Source organism: Blastocystis hominis (genome assembly GCF_000151665.1).
Source record: "Blastocystis hominis, Singapore isolate B (sub-type 7) whole genome shotgun sequence assembly, scaffold_7".
NCBI classification, from domain to species: Eukaryota; class Bigyra; order Opalinata; family Blastocystidae; genus Blastocystis; species Blastocystis hominis.
In genome coordinates, this window is record NW_013171866.1 from 699,243 (window position 1) to 723,471 (window position 24,229).

Here is a 24,229-nt window from a genome sequence, read left to right on the forward strand (position 1 = left end):
CTGGAAGTCGAGTTCCGCGGGTTCCGCCTGCATTCGGACGTCGCATCCAATTCGCCGCTCCCCGAAGCAGATTCCCGCGCAATCCTGGTCGCTGTTCGCCGTGTGGTCTGTGTCGGATCCCCGCGGTTCTCGCCTACTGGACGTTCCTCCGCTGCACACGCCGCAGTCGTCGAGCTGCGCGTGCCCGTTGCACACCCCCATGCAGTCCACCGTCTACGTCCCAGTCCCGCGGGAATCTCACCTCCCCGCGGCAACAATCGCGACCCCCTGAAAGCGTCGCGGCGACGACCGCAGAACCGCGGCAAGCGCTCTCGCAGTCCAGATCCGCGGGGAGGCAGCACGTGCCGTCGGTGTCGACGATTTCCCCGCGGGCGCAGGCTTCCGCGGTAAACCCGTAGATTTCGCCGTCGTCGCCCAGACACTGATCCGCGGGGATGATCCAGGAAGAGCAGACGCCGCAGTGGTCGCACGTGCCGTTCGATTCGCAGGGGGAAACCGGGGAAACTGGAGAAACTGGGGAAACCGAGGTAACCGAGGAAACCGAGGTAACCGAGGACGATGTGGAATGCATCGTGGAAACCGTGGAAACCGTAGAATTGGAGATAAAGACAGAAAGTGGAAACGTGGAAGTGAGTCGGTTCCAGGTGGAATTGACCGAGGAGCGAAGTCTACAAAAAGAGGGAAAAAAGCGGCAAAAACTGGAGGGAAACCGAAACGGATCCCTGCAACCCGGTAAAATCCGGCTCCAAACACAAAATTTCCCGCGGGGATACGATTCTAATGAAAACCCCTGCGAAATGCAAACAAAACCGCGGCAACGCGGGATGTGCCGATGACGCAGCGGAAGTTGGAATTCGAAAGAAGTGCAAAGGAGAAATAGGGAAACGTCAGGGACAAGTTGGTGGGAACTAAAAAAAAGGCGGGAAGGCGAAGAAAACTGCCCGGGAAAATCGTGTAGGGGGTCAGACAGAATTCCGTGGGGGTCAAAACGAAGAGTTCCACGTGGGAGAAGACAAAACCGCGGGGATCGGAGAATTGGTCGGTGATCGCGGTTATTGTGCGGAAATTGGCGTAATGCCCGAGAGTGTTAAAATCCCTTCGGTAAACGTGGAAACAGAGAACTACCACATCTGATTGTTTGTGAAATAGTAATTCCCGCGGGTTGAATAGTCGATTTCGCGAAGAAAAGGGCGGATTCCGACGAATCCGCGCTTTCGATTGGCAATGGGCGGAATCGGCCATTGGATGTCTTTGTAACAAAAAACAATGTCGCCTGCGCGGTAGATAACAACCATAAACGAATTATAGCTCGTGCCGTAGTAATCGGGAACATCGTTCCAAATAAAAATGGCACGGTCCGATTCGAGGCGATATAAAATCGCTGTCGTGTTTTTCCCTAAGGGAGGAATCTGCACACCATTACCTTCCTTGCAAAATCATTACTAAATCTGTCAAATAGGGAGCAATGAGAGTATCGTAAAACGTTGTATCGATCGTACAGGGTTCACGCTCAAAATAACCCCGGCAACGCGGTGTTGCAGTGATCGATAAATATCCATTCGGAGAGATCCAAACATGCCGCACTTTTTTATCATAAAAGGGAAACTCGAACTACAATCATACGAATTGAAGAATATTACCGGTAGTTCTACTCTCTCCATGAGGGAGTCGTCGTAATTCACGATCCAGGATTCATTAAAAGTCAACGAATCCACATCGATCGGTTCTATCGAAAATAACATGTCAGTATACTGGATTCCACATGCCTGATAAAACAGGCAACATAAAATCCATAACACAATCATTCTTTGTATGGGAGTTTCGTTTTCTAAGGTTTCTCAAATATGCAGCAACAGGGAAGAATTACTGTGCGCGGTCCATTCAGAGAGAATGAGAAGGACAAGTATGTTGCGCTGCTAAAGGGACACCCCTTCAATACGGAGGCATCCTTTTTTCTCCCTACTATAGGTTCAAACAAACGCAAATCGGGACTAGAGTATGGACTGTAGGTGAAAATCAGTTGTAGGTTTTTTGGTGACGAAGATGATGATACAACGTTCTTGTCGTTCAATACAGCTCCAAATTCTAAATCCGTTTTGACCAATGATATTGGGTTTTACTATTCGATTCATGGTCCTCCCCATTTGTTTTTCGAGGTTTTTATTGTTTCGGCACTAGTCTGATTCGTTAGGAACCATTTTATTCCACATATGTCGCTGTTCCTAACGGACTCACGCTTTCCACAGTGGATACTCCCAAAGACAGCTGCAACACACTCTGTATCATATATGGACAATACCTCGTTCTAACAGTCGATGCTGAAAGTTATGTGCGTTTGGGCTTGGTTGGAAAGCACGCCTCATCTCGTCCTTATTCCAAAGATCACTATTTCATATCGGTTCCTTTGAAAGGATTGTCTTCCACAAGTAAGCTGCTGAGTCGTGTTCGGGACTGTTTGAAGGAGGTAGTCTGCGTGTCTATCTGTAAATACGTGAGATTGCTCCGTTATCGATGCATTGCTTTTATGGAAGAGGCGAGATCGACTTCCCCTCCACTTTTACCGTGCAGCGTGTTGAGAACCGTTCCTCTTCCCACAAAATTTCGTCTATTCCCATCTTAAAGCTTTCTTCCAGCTTCTTTGAAAGTGCATTATCTCCATTCGATCTCGATCGGGATTCTCTTCCAAACGAGACCTATCTCCAATTCAAAGAAGAAAAGCAGCATGTTCCCATTCCTTTTTTTTCCTTTTTTCATAGAACCGCGAGAGCATTTTGCTGGGATTGCTCGATTGGATGGGTCTCGTGTTATCGCAATGTAGCGACATGAGTACGATTTTCTCTGTGTTTTGCAATGAATTTAGAGTGTTTTGTCCAAACCGAACTCTCCAAGTTTGCCATCAGCGCCGCCTTCGAACGCGAGGACGCAACTGATTCGAATTCGATCGAAGTCGTGCGGACGCAGGGCTGGATTTCCACAGCGTCGCTTCTAGAGTCGCTTTGTCTGCCTGTCCTTTCCCCTAGAAAACTGGAATTCCTGAATTCGCAGGTCCAGAACGGCTCGTATCCCTTCGCTTTGGCCTTCGTGAGCGGCGGTCGGGACTGCGGAGGCACGTGAATTCCGAGGTTTTTCACCGCGTAGTGCAGTGGATGCTCGGGAACGCGCTCTCCGAATTCCAGTTCGCGCTCAACGACGCCGCGCAGTACGCGGTGCTGCTGCTCCCCGACGGGCAGCGCTTCGTGTTTCTCCTCGCGGCCGACTGCGAGTCCCGTCTTTCTCTTGTTTGTTCAACAAACACGCCAGGAGAAATACTCGCTCAGATGCAGCGAGATCTGCTTCTTAAACTGCTCGATCGACTGCGCCTGCCGCTCGATCCGCAGCAGCTCCTCGGTCCCCAGCACGGTCTCCGTCTGCTGGCAGAGCAGCGGCTGCAAGAGCTCGCGCTGGTAGTAGAGCATCTGGTACTGCCCGGAGGTCTGTCCGTAGTACAAAATCCCAATCTACGCGTGAGCAGAAGGGAGAGCGAGCGACCAGCTTGTTCGAGCGATTGAGAACGGGGAAGTACTGCATGTTCTACGGTCGAGACCGCAGCGCGGAGGTACCTGCATCGACTTGAAGATGCACACGCAGGACGCTTCCTCGGGGAGGTCGCAGCTGAGCGCGAGCTGGCTCGGGTCGAACGACGGAGGGTAGAACGGAACGCTGCTCGGAGGGAGAATCGCGGGGAGGCCGGGCTGCGGGACGGGGGACAGCCCGTACTGGAAGGAGTTCACCGCGGGGGGATGGGAATTGGACTCGATGTACCCATTCACCACGCTGAACGCCTGCAGCACGCTGTCCTGTCTACCCGTGAATCGTGGAAACCGTGGAAACAGAGCGAAAAGAGAAGCGAGGGAGCAGTTGGGAGCGTGCGCTTGGTCGTCTTTGCGATGGTCGAAATACGTCCAGCAGCTGGGACAGCGCTTGATCTCCTGCGTGCTGCCGCCCATGTTTTCGTGGCTGTGCGTAAGGGAAAGAAAAGAAGGGCGGCGTACCCGACCACTTGCCACTGCAAGTCGTCGAAGAGCTTGTTGCATTGCATTGTGTAGTTGAGGAGAAATCGGAGCGAATCCTGCGCTTTTTCCATGGAAACCGCTACAGGATAGGAGTGGGCGGCTGAATGTACCTTCGGAGGACGATGGAAGTCCTGCGAGTGAGGCGTTTTAAAAGAACGTACGTTTCGATTTGTCACCCAATTCAGGGATCGGGAATTCAGAACTAACAAAACGTTCTAGGCGCTAACGAGGAGAGGGAAGGACCACTTCGAGTGATTCGCTTCGATTTCACACAGATGGGGGTGGTGTAGCCTCCAGCGATATCCGCGTTCTGCGGGTACAAAGCGATGTTCGGCTGGATGCAGATCACGAAGAGCTTGCTATTGTGGTTCTTGGATACACTCTCGATTCGAACGTTTAGCTCGCAAGTGCCCTTCCAATCAACGAACAAACAAGAAAGCACGTTCTCGTTCAATTGCAGCTCTTGGTCGTTGTAGCACAGAATGCTCTTGCCGCCTTCTTTCATGTTGTGCACCACCGTGTAATCGTCGTACAGCAGCGTGAGCTGGAGCGCTATCTTTCTTCTGCGGTGAATTTCGTAGGTCACAACGTGGTTGGCCATGTCCTGAAGTCAAAAAGGAGTGGAACGTCCATACGACTAACTCGAGCTGCAGCAAAATGCTATTCTTTTTCCCACCCTCGTCCTTGTACCATTCTTTGGGAATTGGATTCCGAATTCGAATTTGGTAATTTCTACAATCGAGACGCTCGAGAGAACGAACACAACTAGAAATGGACTTGTATATACGGTCTTGATCGACCGACCCAATGTGGCCTCGACCATAAGCTTAAACTTCTGGTTTTTGTGGCAATACGAGAGTTGCGACATTACCAAAACCGTTGATACATTGTTCGGAATCAACCCATTACCATTTAACCCGTTCAACAACTACAGTCGATACGCAAAACCCTAAAACTACCATAGCAGAAGATGACTCTTTAACAGGGGTTCCGTCTTCGTACAATAGTGTCACGGCAAATTTCTCATTGCTTACAATCACTCTTTGATTAAAATGGTACGTCTGGATAGGAGAGGAAGATTGATCGACTAAAAACACACGAAAATTGACAGCACTGTGAATAAAAACAATGCTCGGTATGGGGGTAACGTAAATAGAGTTCATCCTGCAACTAAAAACCAACAATGAAAAAAGAATAAATGTGGTCAAAACCCGATCAAGACTGAAAACAAACATAGAACAAAAGCACATCATCATCACCCTCCTCTTCGTCGGACAACATATTTAAATCCACAATGTTTCGCGGATTCCGGGGAATTGTTAGCAGCTGCACTGGAACTTGCGTGACATAACCAAATTCAGTTAGTTCTTTGAGTCCTTTTAGAATGCTGTCGGTAAATAAAAAACGAATCGATCACTTACTTTGGACCCTGAAATTCGATGTCCATTTTCACTTCTCCCGATGATTTCCAATCAGATACCGTCTAAAGATTCAAAAAGGCTGTGGAAAAAGCAACTTTCACGACGATCTGCTGAATTGCGGGAGGATCCAAAATACCCCACTCTTCCTCGCTTTTTCTATGGCGCTCCATAATCTTATCGCTTTCCAAGAATTGGCAATTCTCAGGCTACAGAAACATTTCCCTCCAAACGATGTACTAGGTCTTTCATTAATTCAGGCATCGTATTTGGTATTCCTCCGTGTTGAAGAGGCCTCTTTTCCTTTAGTTGGTTTAGATAACTATTCTTGAGTGAAATGAGCATGTCTACTCTGTAACGCCACCAGCACTCATATTTATTACTAGATTCAGGAGTGCATCTATACTCGATACAAATATCAGAGAAATACAAACGTTGGATCCAGAAAGGTTCAGCGCCTCGCATTTGGATTGTTTGAAGGCTAAACTTGTGCACGTCAGAATGAGGGACCGGTAATTATTTGGAATTTGGGAGATGATGAAATAGTTAGAGCCCAACAGATGCACAAGGTAGATTGTCTTTGTTTCATTGCTATCCGTTGGCAAGTATTCAAACCGGCCATGGACTGGCTCTGCGAGTAAAATACGAATCCAGAGTAAGCCGTCCTTTACTGCACAATACACATGCTAGCACTTATCTCATGCAAGATCCAATACACAATAAATCAGAGGTCCCAGTTCACGCGAAATATGGTTTCTGATAATTCTAGTTCTCAGAAGTATGCACATTCACAACAAAGGGTCCACTGTGATGTTATTTTTATCCGTTGGTGTATCGAGGGAAAATGCAGACCATCGGAGCTTGTTTAAACGTTGTTGGATAACTTGAATTGACAATGGGGCTAAACATTGTACACGAAATGTCCATTATCGCTAATTGGTCCAGTGTGAATCCATAAATCTATAGAAAAGCCAGTGTTACAGTGTCACTTACATATTGCTCCTTTATCTTCATAATCATATCATGTTTGGATGTGCGCGTGTTTGTTTCAATATGCATGAGTTCTACAATTCAAAAAACAGACCTTCGACTGGTACTGCACAATTCACTCATTTCTTCCTTCTGGAGTCGATAGAGATAATCGATACATTCAGAATATGGAATGAACTGTTGATCCATAAATTTGTTTTTGAAATTGCTTTGAACAGCGGGATCGGAATATTTTAGGATGGAAGATAAGAAATCACAAAAGAGAGAGCATGAAGAGACTGAGCAAGTGAAATCAAATGATCAGAAGAGTGTATGTGAATAAGAGTAGGTTGTTGACGAGTAGGCCACGATGGAAGAGAAAAAAACGAATACTCTTATGTGGGGGAATAGATCGTTCGGTTCTGGATTATTATTATCAAAAAGTGATTCTGTATCATTTTGCAGATAGATTCACTGCGTAGAAGAATGAGAATTTGGGAACTACTGAAAAACCTACGCTGTTGAAATGGGGAACAGGTAAAAACTTCCTCACAAGTGCTTCCGACTCTTCTTCTTCCTCTTTGTTTGGGTCAATCTCTCACTCAGAGCAGAAGGTTGATGAAAATGACAAGGAAGAGAAGCCACAGGATGATGCAGTGAAGGAAAAAGAAGAGGAGAAGGAGAAGGAGATCGAGCAAACCACAACAAAGGAGAAAGAACAAGAACAAGAACAAGATATCGTATTTCAAGTAGATCGTTTTTGCATTTTTTAGAATGTTCAGAGTAAAGTCTCTGTGTTCGAGCTAGATGGAAAGGAGTACAAAAGCCGAGGGAAAGGCTTGCTGAAGATCATCCGCTTTACGATATCCTGATGAAAGAGGAACGAGTTAGCTTCTTAACCAGCACGAAGATAAGAACGTCAAGTACCAGCTTGTGATGCACAGAGAAGGCGAAATGGGAGGTCCGAGCACAGTGCTGGTGATTAATTCGCTGCTGTACAAGTCCACTCCGGTGAAAGCTCTGGATAATTATGTGCTGATTACCCTCCCGGAAAGCGATGCGTCGTTCAAGACGTATTTGTTGAAGCCTTCCGAACGAGGCCATGTGCAACAAATCAAGGAAGGAATCGAGAACGTAATCAAATCCATTGTGTTGTTTCTTTCTTTTAGTAAACAAAATAATGAAAATGAAAATGAAAATGAAATGTTGGTATAGATAGAGCAAGACAATTAGAAAGCAATCCTCGAACGTTTATCACTGACACCAAAACAAGTAAACAAACAAGAGGCAAATCGATTATATATATTAAAAAAAAACTACTAAAACTACTAAAAGATCTCTCCCATTATCAGCAACACCATCGACATCGACCACAATTCCTCCATTCCCCCTTTCCGCACCTTTTCCACAACCGCTTGAACCACTTCCGATCGAATCGATGCATACAATCCCCGATTAAACGACTGCAACTCAGCCCCTTTCCCTCCTCAACTCACTTTTTCTCTCCACAACTGCCTCAGAATCAAGTAACTCATCCAGCAATTCGATGGATTTCGCGCGATCTCTCGGATCGAAGTCTCCAGCGCCGGCTATTCGATCAGCCAATCCGCCATTCGATTTCCCACATCGGACACTTCCTTGGAAAGTTCTTCCTTCCCGATTCCAAGAGCCAGCGACAGCAGCGAGTCGCGATTCACTTCCTTCTGCACCGATGAAAAGAGACTGCGGAGGAGCTTCATCCACTCTCCGTCGATTCCGAAGAAATGAAGCAGCCACGAAGCCATGCGGATCTCGAACGTGGACCAAACGATCGACGTTTCGTCGCTCGCAGCGCCGTGAAATCGCTCGACGAGGAACAAAACGGGAGAAAGCAGATCGAAAACGGTTTGATGGAGAGGCAGAAGCGATTTGGAATCTTCTTCTTCTTCTTTTTCTTCGCTTTGGCGCTCGATTTGCTGCTCTTGCTGATGCTGCAATTGCATTAATCGGTCCAACACGAAAAAGAAGGAATGAGGACAGGATTCGATCGGTAACTACGCGAATCAAACAAACAGGGAAAGAAAGACTTTGTGGCCAGCGAAATCCACCGGGTGAATTCGATCGGCCTGCGTATAAATCGAGGAAGTGAGAAGCGAGGATGCCAGCGTGACGTTCCATTCCAGAAGCAAGCGGATCACAAAGCCGTGAGCGAAGCCGCAGGATGGAGAGCAGAGCGAACAGGAGTGAGAGGAGTGGAAGGACCAATCCGAACCGAACGAAGAATCTATCGGTCGATCGTGTTGAATGCGGGCTACTGGATGCATGAAACTCGATTGAAGCCAGGAGATTGCTGAAAATCTGCTTTGCAATGAGCATCGTTTTCTTTGGAAATCCTTTTTCTCTGAGATGAAAACGGCTTTCAAATCGCTCTTGAAATGTGCTGGCTAGAATTTGCGTGTTTTGTGATCTCCTACAGAGCGATTTGATTCGACTCGTTAGCTCTGAGTCTGTGAGAAGTCGGAATTTCATCTGTGTTTCGAGGGACAATTCGTGAGAATCGAGCGACAAACTCGAGAAGCCGAAGAAATCCGACGATTGCTGCTCGCTTTCGTCAATCAACACAAAATCGATGGTGAATGGAGTCTACTGTTTGGTTCGGCCTTCGAATTACTTCTATGACTCGCTGAACGATCAAATAGTTTGCATTGTCAAGAACTGTGTTTGGAAGTGTAGGAATGCGAGGAATAGCCGCTCTGTCGAGCAGCCATTCTTGGTGAATTGATTGTTCCATTCGATTGGAAGGACTGTGGATCAGATCAAACGAGCCAAGTCGAACATGGATTTGTATTGATTCACTCGGAGTTGGGCGTACGAGTCGATTTCGGCTTTGTCTCTTTGCAGAAGCAGGGACAATTCGTCAACCAAATGGGATGCAATGGGGTGGGTAGCGTTCAATTCACCTGCAAAACAATGGGCTTTGCGACGAAAGCTATTGTTCTTCGCGATTTTGGGAGAGAGCAGGGAAAAGGGAAAGTCGCGAGAAAACACAAACTCTGGATAATGCGTTTGGATATCATCATTCATTAAAAAGCGATACCGAATTGGACCCTTCGCCCCGTCCGCTTCGAGTATCACAGAGTCCTCTGCTATGTTCTACGCATTACAAAATCACATTGCTTTCACCATAGGAAACTGCTTTGGAACAGTGATGTGAGCATTTGGTTCGGCTAAAAAGGCATACATACACAAGCTAAGAGTGGATGGATAGTCATCCTCCATCAAACTATCTCCTTCCAAACGGAATACTACACTCTTTCCTTCACGAATCACCATTAATGCTAGACTCACATGGTTTGTATCATCTTGTAGTCTATAAAACCCAAAGTCATCTGCATTGAACTCTTTCCATCCACTGCTATGGATGCCTTCCTGCTTCTGCTTCGAAAATCGCAACGCAGAAACATTTCCGTTTTCAAACCATGCAAAGCCAACCTACGAATAAAGAGTTACATCTCAAATTAAACATAAAGCTTGACTCCTCCAATGGAAGAAAAAGCAAAGAAATAATCGGACTCACATTGTAGTGGAAAAGACACCACATATGTACATAGGAAAATGAATGAAAACCCTAACCTGCCCAGTCCAATCATTTTTTTAGAATAAAACCTAGAGAAACTATGATTCTTTCATATCTACTTGCATTCCAATTGAGATTTGTATATGTGCATATTTCCCTCCAAACAATGTGATTCCAAACTAATGGAAGTAAATCGGTCCGCATCATTTATTCGCCAGAATCTAGATATTTTGGGATTTAAAAACGAGGAAGAAGCTTTCATTACGACTCTTATGGAATTACTGGATAACAGCATCGATGCGGTTGTTCATAAACCTAAGACTCCTGTAGAAGAACGTAGTATCGTGATAACAGTTTCGAAGGATGAAAATGCGAATACTATTCAAGTAGTTGATAATGGTATATGCACAGTGATATCTGACTATCAGTGTAGGAATAGGAATGGATTGCGATTCTATCCCCGAACTATGTGGAGGGATTTTCAACTCATCGAAACAAAAGAAAGGTTCCTATATCGGAAAATATGGAATTGGACTGAAGGCGATCATGCTTTATTATCAAATAGCTCTCAACGTGTCCAGCAGCACCACCGAGGAGCTGTCCATAACATCATACCACGTACGGTTTCGTTTGGTGGTCATTCATCATAAAGCTATCCATGAAAGATGATAGTGTAGTCATTCTCTGTAAATCCCAAACTCCCAAACCCAAATCCCTCCAACCCAATTTCAGTGGAACAAAAGTTCGAATCGTCGGAGTTCCTGGCGATCTCTCAACGCTCTGGGAATGGTCCAATTCGTAGACCTATCGGCGATTCTAACATCCAGCTATGTTCAATACCTGCGCTTCATCAATCTCCCTTGCTCTCTCTCCATCGAAATCGAAGGCTTCCCTTGTCTGAGTCATGTTTTCGTTTGGTAGTGCACACTAGGAGATAGAGTTGGACCTCCCACTGCGAAACAGGCGATGTTCTTTGGAGTCAAGTCATTCCCTCTCCACCCCAATCCCATTTTCACACACACTATCAAAAGGATTCGTTCACGCTTCACGCTTCATTGCTCTTTTTGCCCACTTCTCATCCGTTCGTGCAGCAAATTCGGCAGAAAAAACCTCGTGCGATGGCTGTCGTTCTTCGATTTGCCAATTAGTTTTTCATCCACGCTTCGTTTGAGGCCTAGCAAACCACTCATAACAACTACTTCCTGCGGTTTGCTCTCTGGCATCCAGCATTATCCCAATTGGTCCCAGTTCGGATATGCTTTTCGTCACGCGCATCCCGGTCCGAATCCCTATTTTACTCTCATAAACGGAACAAACATGGACTTTGAAATGAGTGAAATGGTTGTTTTGGTGACACATTTGCTCACTTCCGATCCTGCACCCTTCGCATCGATGAAGAAAACAGCGCTTCAAGAATCAAAGGAACTCGACGAGTGTACAAAGCAAGTCGGTTTGTTGATGGTTGTGAATCTCAGTGTTTGAACAAACTACTCAAAGAAGCAAAGCAGAGCAATCCCATGAAGTTCCTGACACGCACCCAAACAAAACAAGTAGATATTGAATGGAGTTTATAATGTAGTAGTTGTATGTGTATAAGGAAGTGATTCCTTCGGTTTCGAATAGTCTGTGTAATATTATCGCATTGTTGTTTTGTCTTTTGATTTTGATGTAGAATGGATCAGGAACAACAAAAGTCCTGCTTGGAATTGTTAGAGTGTAAGACTATTCCTGCTATGGAAGACAAACTAATCTCGCTGGTATACTCTGTGTGGCTTTGTGAACTAGATGAGTAATACATTGGAAACTATGATTACTTCGAAGAGACATCGCTCAGAATGGTTTGTTTGTTTCAATCAATATCTGCTCGGTCAATATTTGTCGCAATCGACTGTGTGGACGAATTTAAGGAATTTTGATAGAACTGCACACACTTACTTACCCCAACAACGTTCATTTGTAGTAATCAGCATACGATGATAATAATATTAATTTGAGTGTTATTAATGATGAAAAATGTCGACTTTCATGCAATTGTGGTAAAGAATGGGCTACAGTTCGAATCACTCACGAATATCAATGTCAATTATCAATTTGGAATGACCAATATTATAGAACCACGACAGAATTACCAAATAACAACGATCCTAGTTCCATCACCTCCATTTTCAAAATGTTGATCATTTCGATTCTCTTAACCAATTCCTATTTATAGGCTACATTATAACTAGAATTATCATTTCACAAATCAAATCTGCAAAAACTATTGTCACTCCTCAGACAGCTCCACTCTACTTTCATTAGAAACCATCAAACATTTCATTGCGAGGCTCCAAATAAATTGTTTTCATTGCAAATGGTTAAGAAACTAATGTCGCATTCAATGATCGATAATAAAAAGGTTGAAATTCGTGGGTATTTTGACCATTTTATTCTGACCATTGCATACTCTCTCTGGTCCACTCAGAAAAGTCTTGAGTATTTGAGGTGAGAAGTTCTGATTCTGTGAATAATGGAGTAGGAACGACGATGCAAATCTTCGTGAAAACACTCACAGGGAAGACCATCACTCTCGATGTTGAGTCTTCTGACACTATCGAGAATGTGAAGGCTAAGATTCAGGATAAGGAGGGAATTCCCCCAGATCAGCAGCGCCTGATTTTCGCTGGAAAGCAGCTCGAGGATGGCCGCACTCTTTCTGACTACAACATTCAGAAGGAGTCCACTCTTCACCTGGTGCTTCGTCTGCGCGGAGGAGGCAAGAAGCATAAGAAGAAGCAGTACAAGACCCCCAAGAAGCAAAAGCACCAGCACAAGAAGGTGAAGCTTGCTATTCTGAAGTACTACAAGGTGGACGAGTCCGGTAAGGTGACCCGCCTGCGCCGTGAGTGCCCTGCTTGCGGTGCTGGTGTGTTCATGGCTAAGCACGCCGATCGTAACACCTGTGGTCGTTGCGGAAACACCTTCAAGTAAATATCCTGAGTTTTAGCTGAGGAAGTGTGTTTGTTAAATTACTATATATTTTTTTATGAGCACTGGTAGACGCATCACTGGGTTGGATTTGGGGAATTATAACAGTAAAGTCTGTATCTTCAACAACGGCGAGCCTGTTGCCATGTCACTGAAGCAGGGTTCCTTTTCCATTCCAACTCTGATAATTAACTGTGACGGGGAGAAGCAGTATGGATATCAAGCCTCCATGATATCACAAACTAACAAGGATCATGTAGCATTCGAGTTACTCTATTATTTACATATAAAGAAAATGCTGAGTTTTATGCAGAGGGATGCACATTCGATCATTCCAAGCTGGTCGCCATTAAAGACTGGTGAGAGAGTATTCTTTAAATTGGGACACAATGACTATCTTGATCTAAACGATGCGATCAAAGGTTATGTGGAGTATTTGTTGGATTGTGCTTCGGAGTATTTGTCTTATGGGAAAACGGATATCCTTGCTGTGAGTGTACCCATTTACCACAATTTTGAAATCAAAAACCAGCTCCCACAGCTTTTTGACGGTCTTTCTCTTTCTTACTCTTTGTTTTGGGAGCCTGAAGTGGGCGTGTTGGCTCATATCTATAACCAAAAGAAAAGGCAGACAAAAGACTTTGTGTTGTTTTGTTCGTATGGTTCTTTGTCCTTTGATGTGGCTCTTGTGAGCACAAAGCAGAATATTCGGATTGTGAAGGAGGATGGTCGCTATTCCGTAGAATGTAAGCTGTTTGGAGGAAAGTACAACACGACGTTAATTCGCAGGCATTTGGACAACATGTATAAAGACTATAAGTTGAAAGATGTTTCAAAGTTACAGTCGATAGCGGAGCAAATCAAGCTTGCCTTCTATACGGAAGATGAATACTATTTTGATTTGCAGGAAATAGCGGACGACGCTCCGTCCTGTACGTTGTGCGTGGAGGAAGAGGATATTAGGAAGATTCTTTCTGAACCCACCAAGTCTCTCTTGGAGGAAATGCGCGGAGCTTTGAGCGGACATAATATCTCCGATACTGAAATTGTGATTTGTGGGAAAGAGGCGCGGTCGCCCATTTTTAAAAACTCGGTGATATCGCACTTCAATGATTTTGAAGTGACGTGGTACGATTATGAAGAAGCGCTCTGTGCCGTGGGAGCTTGCCTCGCGCAGGCTCATTGTAACAATGGGATCGATGGGCTTTTGAAGTACAAGATCGATCCCATATACCGAAAAGAGCATACAGACTAATTCATTGATAGAGTTTGACATGAACGAGTCAGTGAATCAGTGGATCAACTAATGGTTGCAACTTGGTGTTTTACTGTGGCTTTCTCTAAAATAGGTTCTACTCAATTGTTTTGCTTTCTTTTTCTGTTGCTAGGACCCCTTTGCATTCCCCTGTTTGTTGATAAACACACAAAGAGAGATAGCAACTTTCTGGAAATTTAAACAAGAAGAGAGCGACTCTCTGCAAAGACACGCAAGAAGTTAGCAACTCTTTGAAAACACAGACTCGCATCATAGTTTATTTCTTCTACCTTCATTCGATCTCTAGTTGAATGGAAGAAAACGGAAGATCGAATTCGTTGGACTTTCTAAGGCTCGTTCTGACCATTATGCTAATCTCTTCTCTGCTCGGTCCGGACAGCAATGTAAGATCAAGAGGAAATCTCCGTAGCAGTCCAGACGAGCGGAACATGCGTTTTGTGGAGAAGCTTCTTCAAAACAAGCTGGACATGGATGTGCAGTCTCTCTTCTCTCCCAATTCAATTTACGCTTATAATATATCTGGAATGTATAACGGAAGCTGGAAGTCGACGAATGATACCCTTCACACGCGTACTGAGCAGCTCTCGCTCAATGCCGAATTATCAATCCCTCGGCTCCAGCGAAATTCGACGGTTCGAGGAGAAGAAGGATTGTTGTCCGTTCATCTATACGATCGCGGGAGTTATCGTCGGAATATTCATCTAGTCCAAGGTTCGATGACGCTGATCGAAGGAGAGCAAGATTCCTCGGAGGACTCGCTCTCGTTATCGCTCGCCGGCTTGTATTTTCTGCCTACCGGCCATTTAACGCTGTTTTCGAACACATACGGCGTGGACTTTTTTCTTCAGTGGCTTTCCTCGCCAGCCACCTCCCACATATCCATTCCATCGAACTTCTCTGCTTCGGTGGGCCATTCGGCGAACGGAACGAACTGGCTCTATCTGAGCCGCCCCCACACCCACAGCGAGCCTCCGATCGCGCGGTGTTTGTACCAGTTGGACATGGACTTTCTGTCGCTGGACCCGTCGGTGGACCCCGAAATCTCGCGGAACCCGCAGAGCCGGCTGGTTCTCAATGGAACGGGAAGCCTGGTGAGTCGGAACTGCGCGACGAATCTGCAGGTGAAGATGGACGGATTCAGTCTGGACACGAATCACATCTTGTTTAAAAGTCGCTTGTATTCGTTTTTGTTTGTGTTGGTGTCGTTTATGGAATGTTTTGTCTATATCCAAACCATGCAGAGCATGTTATTCACTTCCACACACACCGCATCGATGCTCTCTGTCACGATGCTGGCTGCCATTGATGTGCTGGTGGCTATGTCGCACAGCTTGCTCGGTGTCTTTTTCTTAGGCCTCTTTTCATCTCTTTATTTCGTTTCTTTCCACAAATTCTTCCTCTTTTCGGTCATCGAGATGCGAATGCTCTTCATTATTTGGAGATCCTATCATCCCGAGATCAACGCAAACAATTATCTGCAGTACCAGAAACAGTTATCCTGCCTCTTTATCTGTCTCTACATGTTCATCATCATTACCCTAATCTCTATCTACTCCCAGCACAACACTTCCTATTACCTGATCTTCCTCGTCTATTCCTTCTGGGTGCCTCAGATTTGTCGTTCTCTCTCTCTAGGACACAGACCTCCGCTCACTATCAAGCAGATTTTGTGGATCACCGGCCTTAAGCTCTTTTTGCCTCTTTATCTGTTTTTCTGCCCCTATAACATGGTACGAATGTTCACGACTGTGCCAATTCCGCTTGGTTTTGGATTCAAGCTGGTCGGCTGGGTGATCATTCAGGTGATGTCTGGAGTGGGGTGACATAACATGTAGACAGCCTTGCTGATCGTTCAGAGAGTGTATAACCCGTATAAGATTCTCCCGCCAATTTTGCGTCCAAAGAAGTACGACTACCACGCGATTCCTACGACTGTATATGTTCCATTATTATTGAATAAAGAATAGGATGTTGGACTTGATTCGGATTGTGCTATTTGCATGAATCCAATTGACTATAACAATAACGAGTCGTTTATGATTACTCCCTGTAACCATGCGTTCCACACGGATTGCTTGAACAAGTGGATGGATGTGAAGTTGGAATGTCCCACTTGCCGGACTGCTATTCCAGATGTCCGCTATATTTAGTCTGTACTATGCGTAGTTTGCTTTGTTTTCGTACACACATAATAATCTTAATTCTATTCAGAATCGTGCTCCATTAAGGATATTTATGAAGGAGGGAACGAACGAAATGTATGGGGAGGGTTCGAAAGGGATGATGAGTAGAGATACATCTATTTCCAGTGCAAATGACCTTAGTATAGAGAAGGATAGCGTGCTGAGTAGTAATCTCGTCTTTATGACATGATGTAGGTTCATCTTCGTGTTGCCGGTTAACTACACTTCGAACAAACTCTCGTATTTTTTGATGGAATATGTAACGAAATAGCTATAAAGCGAGGCTCACCAGTGTTGGTATCATCAAGTCCATATAAAAAAGGGAGACCCGATGCATTGGCCGTGTTGGAATCACCTAAGAGACCCAGGATGAATAAGAGCTTTTTGGGAACGCTTCCAGTTTTCCAAGAGGGAGATGAAGTTGCTTTACCTGTGCTTCCAATGGAAGACAGCAAAGATTTATGTGAAACTGTGCACAAGGAAGAGAATTCCAGTCGTTTAGACAAGTCTTTTAGTCTAGGAGACGAGCAATCCATCAGCCAATCAAATGTCTCGATTCTTTCGAATGCAAAGAATGAATCGAAGGAAGCAGAAAGTGTTGTGAGAGAAATGAATGAGGAGAGAGATGAGGGAAGTCGGAGAATGGAGGAATGGGAGGTAGTTTCTAATGTGGAGAATCAAGAAAAGAGGATTGAGAAGGAGGATGAAAGAGTGGACGAGAAGGTGAATGAAAACGGGAATGAAAATGAAAATGATGGAGGAAATGTGAATGTGAATGAGAATGAGAATGAGAATGAGAATGAGAATGAGAATATCACAAAGAGAGAAAATGAAAACAAAAATGATGGTGAAAACAAAAATGAAAATGAAAATGAAAATGAAAATGAAAACAAAAATGAAAATGAAAACAAAAATGAAAATGATGGAAGAAATGTGAATGTGAATGAAAACATCGCAAAGAAAGAAAACAAAAATGATAGCGAGACTTCTCTCGATATCTCATCCCCAATTCCTAAAAACACGCCACCAATTCCCGAACCCTCCACCCCAAATCCTAATTCAAATCCATCCGAGATCCAGCAGCTTCTCGCTCACTTCCGCTTGGTCATCGCGGATCTCGATCAGAACCCGACGGATCCAAGAGAGATCCAAGAAATCCAGCTTCAAATCCAACGCTTGCAATGCATTTCGATCGATCCCTTAAACACGCAAATGATCCAAGAGGTCTCGGATCTGTTCCGGATCTTCACTTCTTTCTTCGTCTGGTTCTCCGCAGCGGAAGCGAACCGAGCTGTCTGGTTTCCCTTTTTCTTCTTTTGCGTTCAATTCATTCAAACCGTTCTTTTGGAAAACCAATCGATCAAACTGTGCTTTATTCGGGTCTTGCTCCCATTCCTAGAATCCAGCAAGAGCGTCTCTACAGCACGCTCTCTTCATCCCTTCGATTCTTCATCACGCATCGACTCACAGAAAAGCTTCTCGCTTCCTATTCCTCCCATTTCATTCTCGTTTTCACCCAATTTCTTTCGCTCATTCTTTCACTTCCACTCCCCACAGATCTTCTTTTATCCATCGCCGATGCGGGCTGGTTCCTTCTTCGCCGCTTCCCATCTGCAGACACTCTTCTCATCAACACTCTCATCCACATGCTAACAGTATTCCCACTGCGTCACTCTTCACTAGGCGATCTACGTGAAACACGGCGATTTGCAATCCTCGCTCGTGTTTTCGCTTCTTGAAGACGTCGATCTTCTTCATCGCAAGGGGCCAAAGCGCTTCCCAAGCGATCAAGCGGAGCTGCAGCAATGGATTCAGGATGGGTCGCATCCCCTGCTCCTCCCTTCGCGTCTCCTCTTGCAGTGGACGCAGTCTACGTTCACCGTCGATCCGAAACTGATCGTAAGAATTGAGAGGAAATGCGATCTAGGGCGCCAGTCTCCGACAAGCAGCAGTGTGTACGGAGATTATTCAGGTGATTAATGGGAGAAGGGTTGAGCGATAGTCTGCGCTGTCGAACTTTAAAGTGTTTTTGGAGTTGATAGCAAAGCGGATTGTGGCGGAGGACGAGGAATCGGAGGAGTATATTTCCTTTCTCGAAGATTTGTACACCGATCTGCTCGTGGCCGCGCAGTTGCTTTTCTCCCATCCGTTTTCATTTCTTTAGTTCGTTCCAATGGCCCGTCGCGCTGTTTTTGCTCCACGCCACCAATCAGTTCTTCGCGCAGCAAATCCAGAAAGCGAAGGACACGGTCGCTCGCGGCGAGCAGAGGCTTCTCCGCTGCATCACGCAGCTCGCTGTTCATTACATGCTTCTGACGCAGCCTGACTCCAAGAAAAAGAAGAAGAAGGGAGGAGAAGAAGAAGCCGTTGTGAATCTGCAAATCAAAGGAATGGTATTCTTTCGAAACGATTCTGAAGAAAAGGAAAGCGAAGTGCTGGGATGTCCGTGTCGCGAAGGAATCATGAAGCGAGGAAGTATCGTTCTGAATAAAAAAGGGTCATGAATAGCGTTCTTGGTGTGCTGCGATTCTTGTGAGAAATGGTTTCATGGATCGTGCATCGGCTTGTTACAACGTCCCGACGCGTCCAATCCCTGGCTCTGTCCCGTCTGCGATCGCCGAGAGCGAGTAGAACCAATCGGATCATGCGATGCAGATGGGCGGCGAACAAGAAGAAGACCGCGAATCTCTTCAGTTGGAGTTGAATTTCTACGCGGATCGCGCATCGAAGGATTCGAACTCGGTTAATTTTTGGCTCGCAGCGCGCGCCGTACTGCATCGATCGGGTTTTGAACTAGTGTTTTCTTCTGGTTCTCGTGGACTCGTATCTCTCCCACACACAACGCAGCGCCGCTTATGAGGCCTGGCTTCAGCGCCAAGCCGAGCTCCCATCCTTCGGCGCTCTCTCGCACGCCGCCTTCCCCTCCACCGCCTCGCTCTTCTCGCTCCATTGCCGCGCCATTCGCCAATCCCCCGCGTCCTCCTTCTCCGCCGTCTTCTTCGCGCAGTTTCTCCGCGGGTTCGAGACCCCCACCGTCCGCATCCAGGCCTTCTTCTACAGCGCCATGGAGACTCTGCTGCAGTCCCAGTCCCACCTCTTCCTCCGCAGCTCCATCCTGGCGGTCATGCAGCGCGGCATGCAGTCTCCCTACATCACCGTCCGCGAGAAGAACCTCCGGCTGCTCCTCTCCGCGTCCTCCTTCTACCCGCGGCTTCTCGGGCCCTACGCGCCCGTCATTCAGCAGGGGCTCGAGGACCGCGGCGTCAGCGTCCGGCGCATCAGCAGCCGCCTGGCGCGCGGACTGTGCGAGCAGGTGCTGAAGGAGCTCGATGTCGTGCCCGGAGAGACGGTCGTGAAGCTGATTGGATGGATGGCCGACCGGGCGTTTCGCGAGGAGGACGCGAAGGTCCGCGAGGGATGCGAAGAGAACGTGATGAGCGTGCTGCTGCGCGCAGGGACGCTGGACGTGGTGGCGCAGAGCTGTGTGCTGCTGCAGAATCAAATGAAGGAGCAGAGCGAATCGAACGGGAAGCGGTTTGTGGAGGAATGCCACGCCATTCTCGAACAACCGCATCACCAAGCCGCGCTGCAGCGGCAGATCCGACGATTATTCGACACCTACTTCGAGTCCGACACGCAGGTTTCCACAGTTTCTCGGTTTGAGGGGTAGACGGAGGCCTTGGCGATTCTGTCGATCTTCGCGCAGCTCAGTCCGCAGTCGCTCGTTCCGTATCTCTCCGTGTTTCACTGCACGCTCGAGGATCGCTTGTACCAAACGGACCAAACTCCCGCGGAGAAACAGCGCTCGTTGGCTGTGTGCTCCCACATTCTCGACCTTGTGAAGCAGATTCTGCCGTGCTGCTCGCTGAGTCCGTTCGCGAGCCGCTTTCTGCGGTTTTTGCTGACGATCGCGAAGCAGGCGACGGCGATCAGTCTCGTGGAGAAAGCGGTGGAGTGCGTGGTGATATTGGTAGAAGTGATCGGGTTTTGATCATGCAGGAAGTGCGTGTTCTGCACGAGAATGGAGCTCTGTACGCGCTTCTCAGCGATTCGTTGTGCGTTTTTATGAATGAATCGGAGCCTGGAGCCACAGCCAAGGCCACAGCCAAGGCCACAGCCAAGGCCAAGACGGCCTCGCTGCTTCGTCGCGTGTGTTCCGTTGTGGCGATCGGCGTGTTGCTTCGCGACTACGATTTCCAGCGATTCCCGCCCGATTCCGACGAGGACGCCAGCGATTGGCTCTTGCAGCACCGCGGAACCTGCGCGCAGACGATCGGGGACCTTCTCTCTGCAGCGCTTCTCGACGGGCCGAGCGATCCGAGCAACGCCTTGGCGGAGGCGTTTCGCTGCCAGCTGCTTCGCAGCGTGCTTCGCGCGTACTCGCGAGCGATCGACCTGCTCCCCGACGCGATCGTCGCGCTGTTCCGCTCCGTTGGCTCGCAGAGAGAGCGTGATCGATAGGAGCTCCGCAGCGCCGCGCCGTCCTCCGCGTTCTGCTGCACGCAAGCGGTCGCCGAGTTCGCCGAGCGGCTGCCGCTGATGCTGGACGAGCTTTCGGAGCACGCGGAGTCGCTTTCCGTATCGATTGGGATGGGGTGTCACGCAGTTGTCCGCCTCGCTGTTCCACGTGCCGGCGTTTGCGCGGGTGCCCGATCTGCTGCGCGTCTGGCGGACTGCGATCCACGCGAATCTGGAGCACGCGAGCGCAGCGATTCGGTTCCATTCGCTGCGGATCGTGCTGTTTGGCGTGAAGCAGGGCTTGGAATACCCCGCGGAATGCATCGAGAAGGTCGTGGCGCTCCTCGTCGATCCGGCGGAAGACGTACCCATGTCGCTCTCTTTGTCGCGCAGATCCGTCGATTGGCGCTCTCCCTTCTCGATTTCATCAACACCCACTTCCACTCCGTCTTTCTTCCTCGCGTTGCTGCTGCCTGGATCGCCACTGCCCACCACGCTGCTGCTCTACCCAGTGCTTGCGACCCTTCCAATCCTTCCAATCCTTCCAATCCTTCCAATCCTTCCAATCCTTCCAATCCTTCCAATCCTTCCAATCCTTCCAATCCTTCCAATCCTTCCAATCCTTCCAATCCTTCCAATCCTTCCAATCCTTCCAATCCTTCCAATCCTTCCAATCCTTCAGGATGGTGCTTTTATGGACTCTACTCGCTCCTCTCGCGCTCGGCGACTTCGAGTCTCCGCGAGTGCAAGGAAGTCCTCGACTCCATCTTGGAGTTCGCTTTCGGACTTAGCAGCAGCGCGAGTAGCGGCAGCATTGCGAGCCTGGCGTTCCTCACGCGATGTCTGAGCTGCGCTCCGTATGGGTGCTGGGAAGAAGTGCTGCATGTCATCACGTCGGTGAATCTGCGCGTGTACCTGTCGATCAACCAGAGCGAGGCGTTCGATATCCTGCACAATCAAGCGATTCGACCTTGACCAAACTGCTCGATCTGGTAGGTGGCCAGGAGAACTACGAGACACAGCAATTCGGAGGGATCGGAGAGCGGTAGAGATGCGTGGGTTGTGTGAAAGGAAGATTCCAATGGATTCAACAGGAGGAAAAATACGCGGAATCCTGCGTGCAGATTATTCGCTCCATTCTCATGCTGGCTCTTAAAAAACACTTAAAAACTGTATATCATATTTCAAACACTGCCGTAGCGATGGCTAGTTTGAGTATCGAAAATCCGGAAATACATAAACGAGATAAGCTGATCAGTGGAGTGCAGCTAAAAGAACTAGCGCTCCCAGCTACGGTATTGCATATTCCGAGAAATGGTAAAGAGCTCGTTGCTCTTGTTCGATCATTTCAATCTTTTACGATGACAGATCCCGTAGAAAATGTGAAACGGCAGGTATCTGCTACACGGAAGAAAACGTAGACTTCTTTGTACCATATACTTTACATTTTGCGTTTGTTCGAAAAAAATAAATTTCGGGGCATAATGCGTGAATGTTCATATACAGCATAAGGGAGTATATTGCAAGTGTTTATTTGAACGCAACTGGCCATAGAAAGCAACATCCTGATTCTGTGTTTTTCGTGTATTGCTGGCCCACTCTATCGAAATACATTCACAAAGTCGTAGAATAACAAATTGATGGTTACTATAAACAGCTTTTCTACAAAAATTCGCATCGATTGCTCTTTAATAATACAGCAAAATACGTAAGAGTTCATTTGCGTTTGTACGAAACAGATTCTGGGCTATGCTCACAAGAGGTTTGAAGCCTGAAGACGACCAATCATCTGACAGAGTTTGTATTAGTTTTGAATTGCGAATATGAAAGAATTGACTCTCTAAATATGTCTTAACGGAGTGTCTCTCTTTGTTAGCGATTATCAAAGTAAAAAATTGTATTCTAATTAATAATCGTAGAGTAACTGCAAATAATATGGAATCCTAACTTGAAACTCCCGTTCGAAAGAATGTTCTTCGGTTTCGCTCACAAGAGGGTTGCACAATCCATTATTGTCATCCTTCATAAAAATACTAGATATGAGATTCGTATCTCTGTTTTTGCTTTTTATCGCTCTGGGTATTCGTTTTATATTGCTTTAACCTGTAGTATATTGTGTTCCGCAGAATCTGCATGATTGGGATTGTACTAGCCTGAATATTGTTGGTACTGTGGGTCAGCCTATTACTCCCATGACCTGTACTTGCCTTGTTACTACCCAGAATCGTATTCCTCGTATAAACCCGCAGTTGCCTATTGGTCTCAGCTTTGAGACGACCCAGGTTAGCCAAGGTGGATATCCGTTTTACACCGTGGTCATTTCTGGAACTCCCTCTGTACCTCAGCAGAGTAGCACCTACTCCGTCGGTAACAAGGAGTTCGTTACTCAGTTCCGTATTGGTATCATTGGAACCCCTTCTTCTCTGAGCTATGGTTTTGATTCGATGACCCAGTACGTGGGTGTGCCTATTGAGCCCATTCCAATTCGCTCGGATGCCTATCTGAACGAGTTCACGATCCAGCCTGCTCTTCCTGCTTCTGTGACCATGGACCCTACCACGGGTACGATCACTGGAAAGTTCCCTGATACGTCGATGTCGAATCAGGTGTTCACTGTCACTGGAAAGAACAGCATGGGATCGGTTACTACCACCGTCAAGTTCTTGATTCGCGCTGAGGCTGAAATGACCACCCCTGGTTTCATTGGATGCTACTGGACTGGTACCACTGAGTGCAGAACTCCTGCCTTCGATTACTACTACCAGAACCCTGCTCAGTACTGCCAGATTGAAACGAAGCTGGACTTTGCCGATTCCTACTACGAGGGATCGGGTAACACTTGGCCTGGTCTGGATGAGCGTTTCCGTGATTACTACACTTCGTACATGTACGGATACTTCAACGTGCTGGTGGAGGGAAACTACAACTTCCAGATGGATTCGGATGATGCTTCCTTCCTGTACATTGATTCGCTGGAGGAGCCTGTGATCAATCGTGATGGTTGCCGTGGAACGAGCCCTGAGTATGCCACTGTGAGCCTTGCCGTGGGTCGTCACCTGTTCGTGGTGAAGTTCCTGGAGGTCAACGGAGCTGCCGTTCTGAACCTGAAGTTTGCCTCTACGGACGCTGGTATTGACCAGATGTACGTGGACAACACGATGACGACTGTGGGAGGACGTGGACCTACTTTCATCACCTATCCTCTGATCACGGGTTACGTGAATGCCGAGCTGAAGGTGTACACGCCTGAGATGTCTTCTGGAGGTCAACGGAGCTGCCGTTCTGAACCTGAAGTTTGCCTCTACGGACGCTGGTATTGACCAGATGTACGTGGACAACACGATGACGAC

At 47.0% G+C, this 24,229-nt stretch overlaps 8 protein-coding genes; 7 read left to right on the forward strand and 1 right to left on the reverse strand.

The window, feature by feature from the left end:
* Window positions 1-3,298: 3,298 nt before the first annotated feature.
* On the reverse strand, window positions 3,299-5,308 carry GSBLH_T00004653001 (uncharacterized protein; the record flags this gene model as incomplete). XM_013043597.1 has 6 exons in its annotated part: window positions 3,299-4,267; window positions 4,299-4,656; window positions 4,688-4,784; window positions 4,814-4,980; window positions 5,012-5,081; window positions 5,112-5,308. 6 exons carry the CDS (start codon window positions 5,306-5,308, stop codon window positions 4,200-4,202), a joined length of 957 nt encoding a protein of 318 aa, XP_012899051.1. The 3' UTR covers window positions 3,299-4,199.
* A 4,869-nt stretch (window positions 5,309-10,177) lies between these two features.
* GSBLH_T00006860001 (uncharacterized protein) lies at window positions 10,178-11,591 on the forward strand (the record flags this gene model as incomplete). Its single annotated transcript, XM_013043598.1, has 6 exons — window positions 10,178-10,394; window positions 10,429-10,613; window positions 10,673-10,912; window positions 10,959-11,445; window positions 11,471-11,545; window positions 11,575-11,591. The coding sequence occupies 6 exons, from the start codon at window positions 10,178-10,180 to the stop codon at window positions 11,589-11,591; spliced, it is 1,221 nt and encodes a 406-aa protein (XP_012899052.1).
* A 784-nt stretch (window positions 11,592-12,375) lies between these two features.
* Window positions 12,376-12,989, forward strand: GSBLH_T00004655001 (uncharacterized protein; the record flags this gene model as incomplete). XM_013043599.1 has 2 exons in its annotated part: window positions 12,376-12,449; window positions 12,488-12,989. The coding sequence occupies 2 exons, from the start codon at window positions 12,376-12,378 to the stop codon at window positions 12,963-12,965; spliced, it is 552 nt and encodes a 183-aa protein (XP_012899053.1). The 3' UTR covers window positions 12,966-12,989.
* Window positions 12,990-13,020: 31 nt separating this feature from the next.
* GSBLH_T00006861001 (uncharacterized protein) lies at window positions 13,021-14,217 on the forward strand (the record flags this gene model as incomplete). The annotated part of the gene is made up of 1 exon (XM_013043600.1): window positions 13,021-14,217. The coding sequence occupies one exon, from the start codon at window positions 13,021-13,023 to the stop codon at window positions 14,215-14,217; it is 1,197 nt and encodes a 398-aa protein (XP_012899054.1).
* Window positions 14,218-15,239: 1,022 nt separating this feature from the next.
* GSBLH_T00004656001 (uncharacterized protein) lies at window positions 15,240-16,388 on the forward strand (the record flags this gene model as incomplete). Its single annotated transcript, XM_013043601.1, has 3 exons — window positions 15,240-16,040; window positions 16,074-16,178; window positions 16,206-16,388. 3 exons carry the CDS (start codon window positions 15,240-15,242, stop codon window positions 16,386-16,388), a joined length of 1,089 nt encoding a protein of 362 aa, XP_012899055.1.
* A 2,423-nt stretch (window positions 16,389-18,811) lies between these two features.
* On the forward strand, window positions 18,812-20,412 carry GSBLH_T00006862001 (uncharacterized protein; the record flags this gene model as incomplete). The annotated part of the gene is made up of 6 exons (XM_013043602.1): window positions 18,812-18,896; window positions 18,930-19,048; window positions 19,077-19,190; window positions 19,219-19,439; window positions 19,482-20,061; window positions 20,092-20,412. 6 exons carry the CDS (start codon window positions 18,812-18,814, stop codon window positions 20,410-20,412), a joined length of 1,440 nt encoding a protein of 479 aa, XP_012899056.1.
* A 785-nt stretch (window positions 20,413-21,197) lies between these two features.
* On the forward strand, window positions 21,198-21,854 carry GSBLH_T00004657001 (uncharacterized protein; the record flags this gene model as incomplete). The annotated part of the gene is made up of 1 exon (XM_013043603.1): window positions 21,198-21,854. One exon carries the CDS (start codon window positions 21,198-21,200, stop codon window positions 21,852-21,854), a length of 657 nt encoding a protein of 218 aa, XP_012899057.1.
* Window positions 21,855-23,071: 1,217 nt separating this feature from the next.
* GSBLH_T00004658001 (uncharacterized protein) lies at window positions 23,072-24,199 on the forward strand (the record flags this gene model as incomplete). The annotated part of the gene is made up of 1 exon (XM_013043604.1): window positions 23,072-24,199. One exon carries the CDS (start codon window positions 23,072-23,074, stop codon window positions 24,197-24,199), a length of 1,128 nt encoding a protein of 375 aa, XP_012899058.1.
* Window positions 24,200-24,229: the final 30 nt, after the last annotated feature.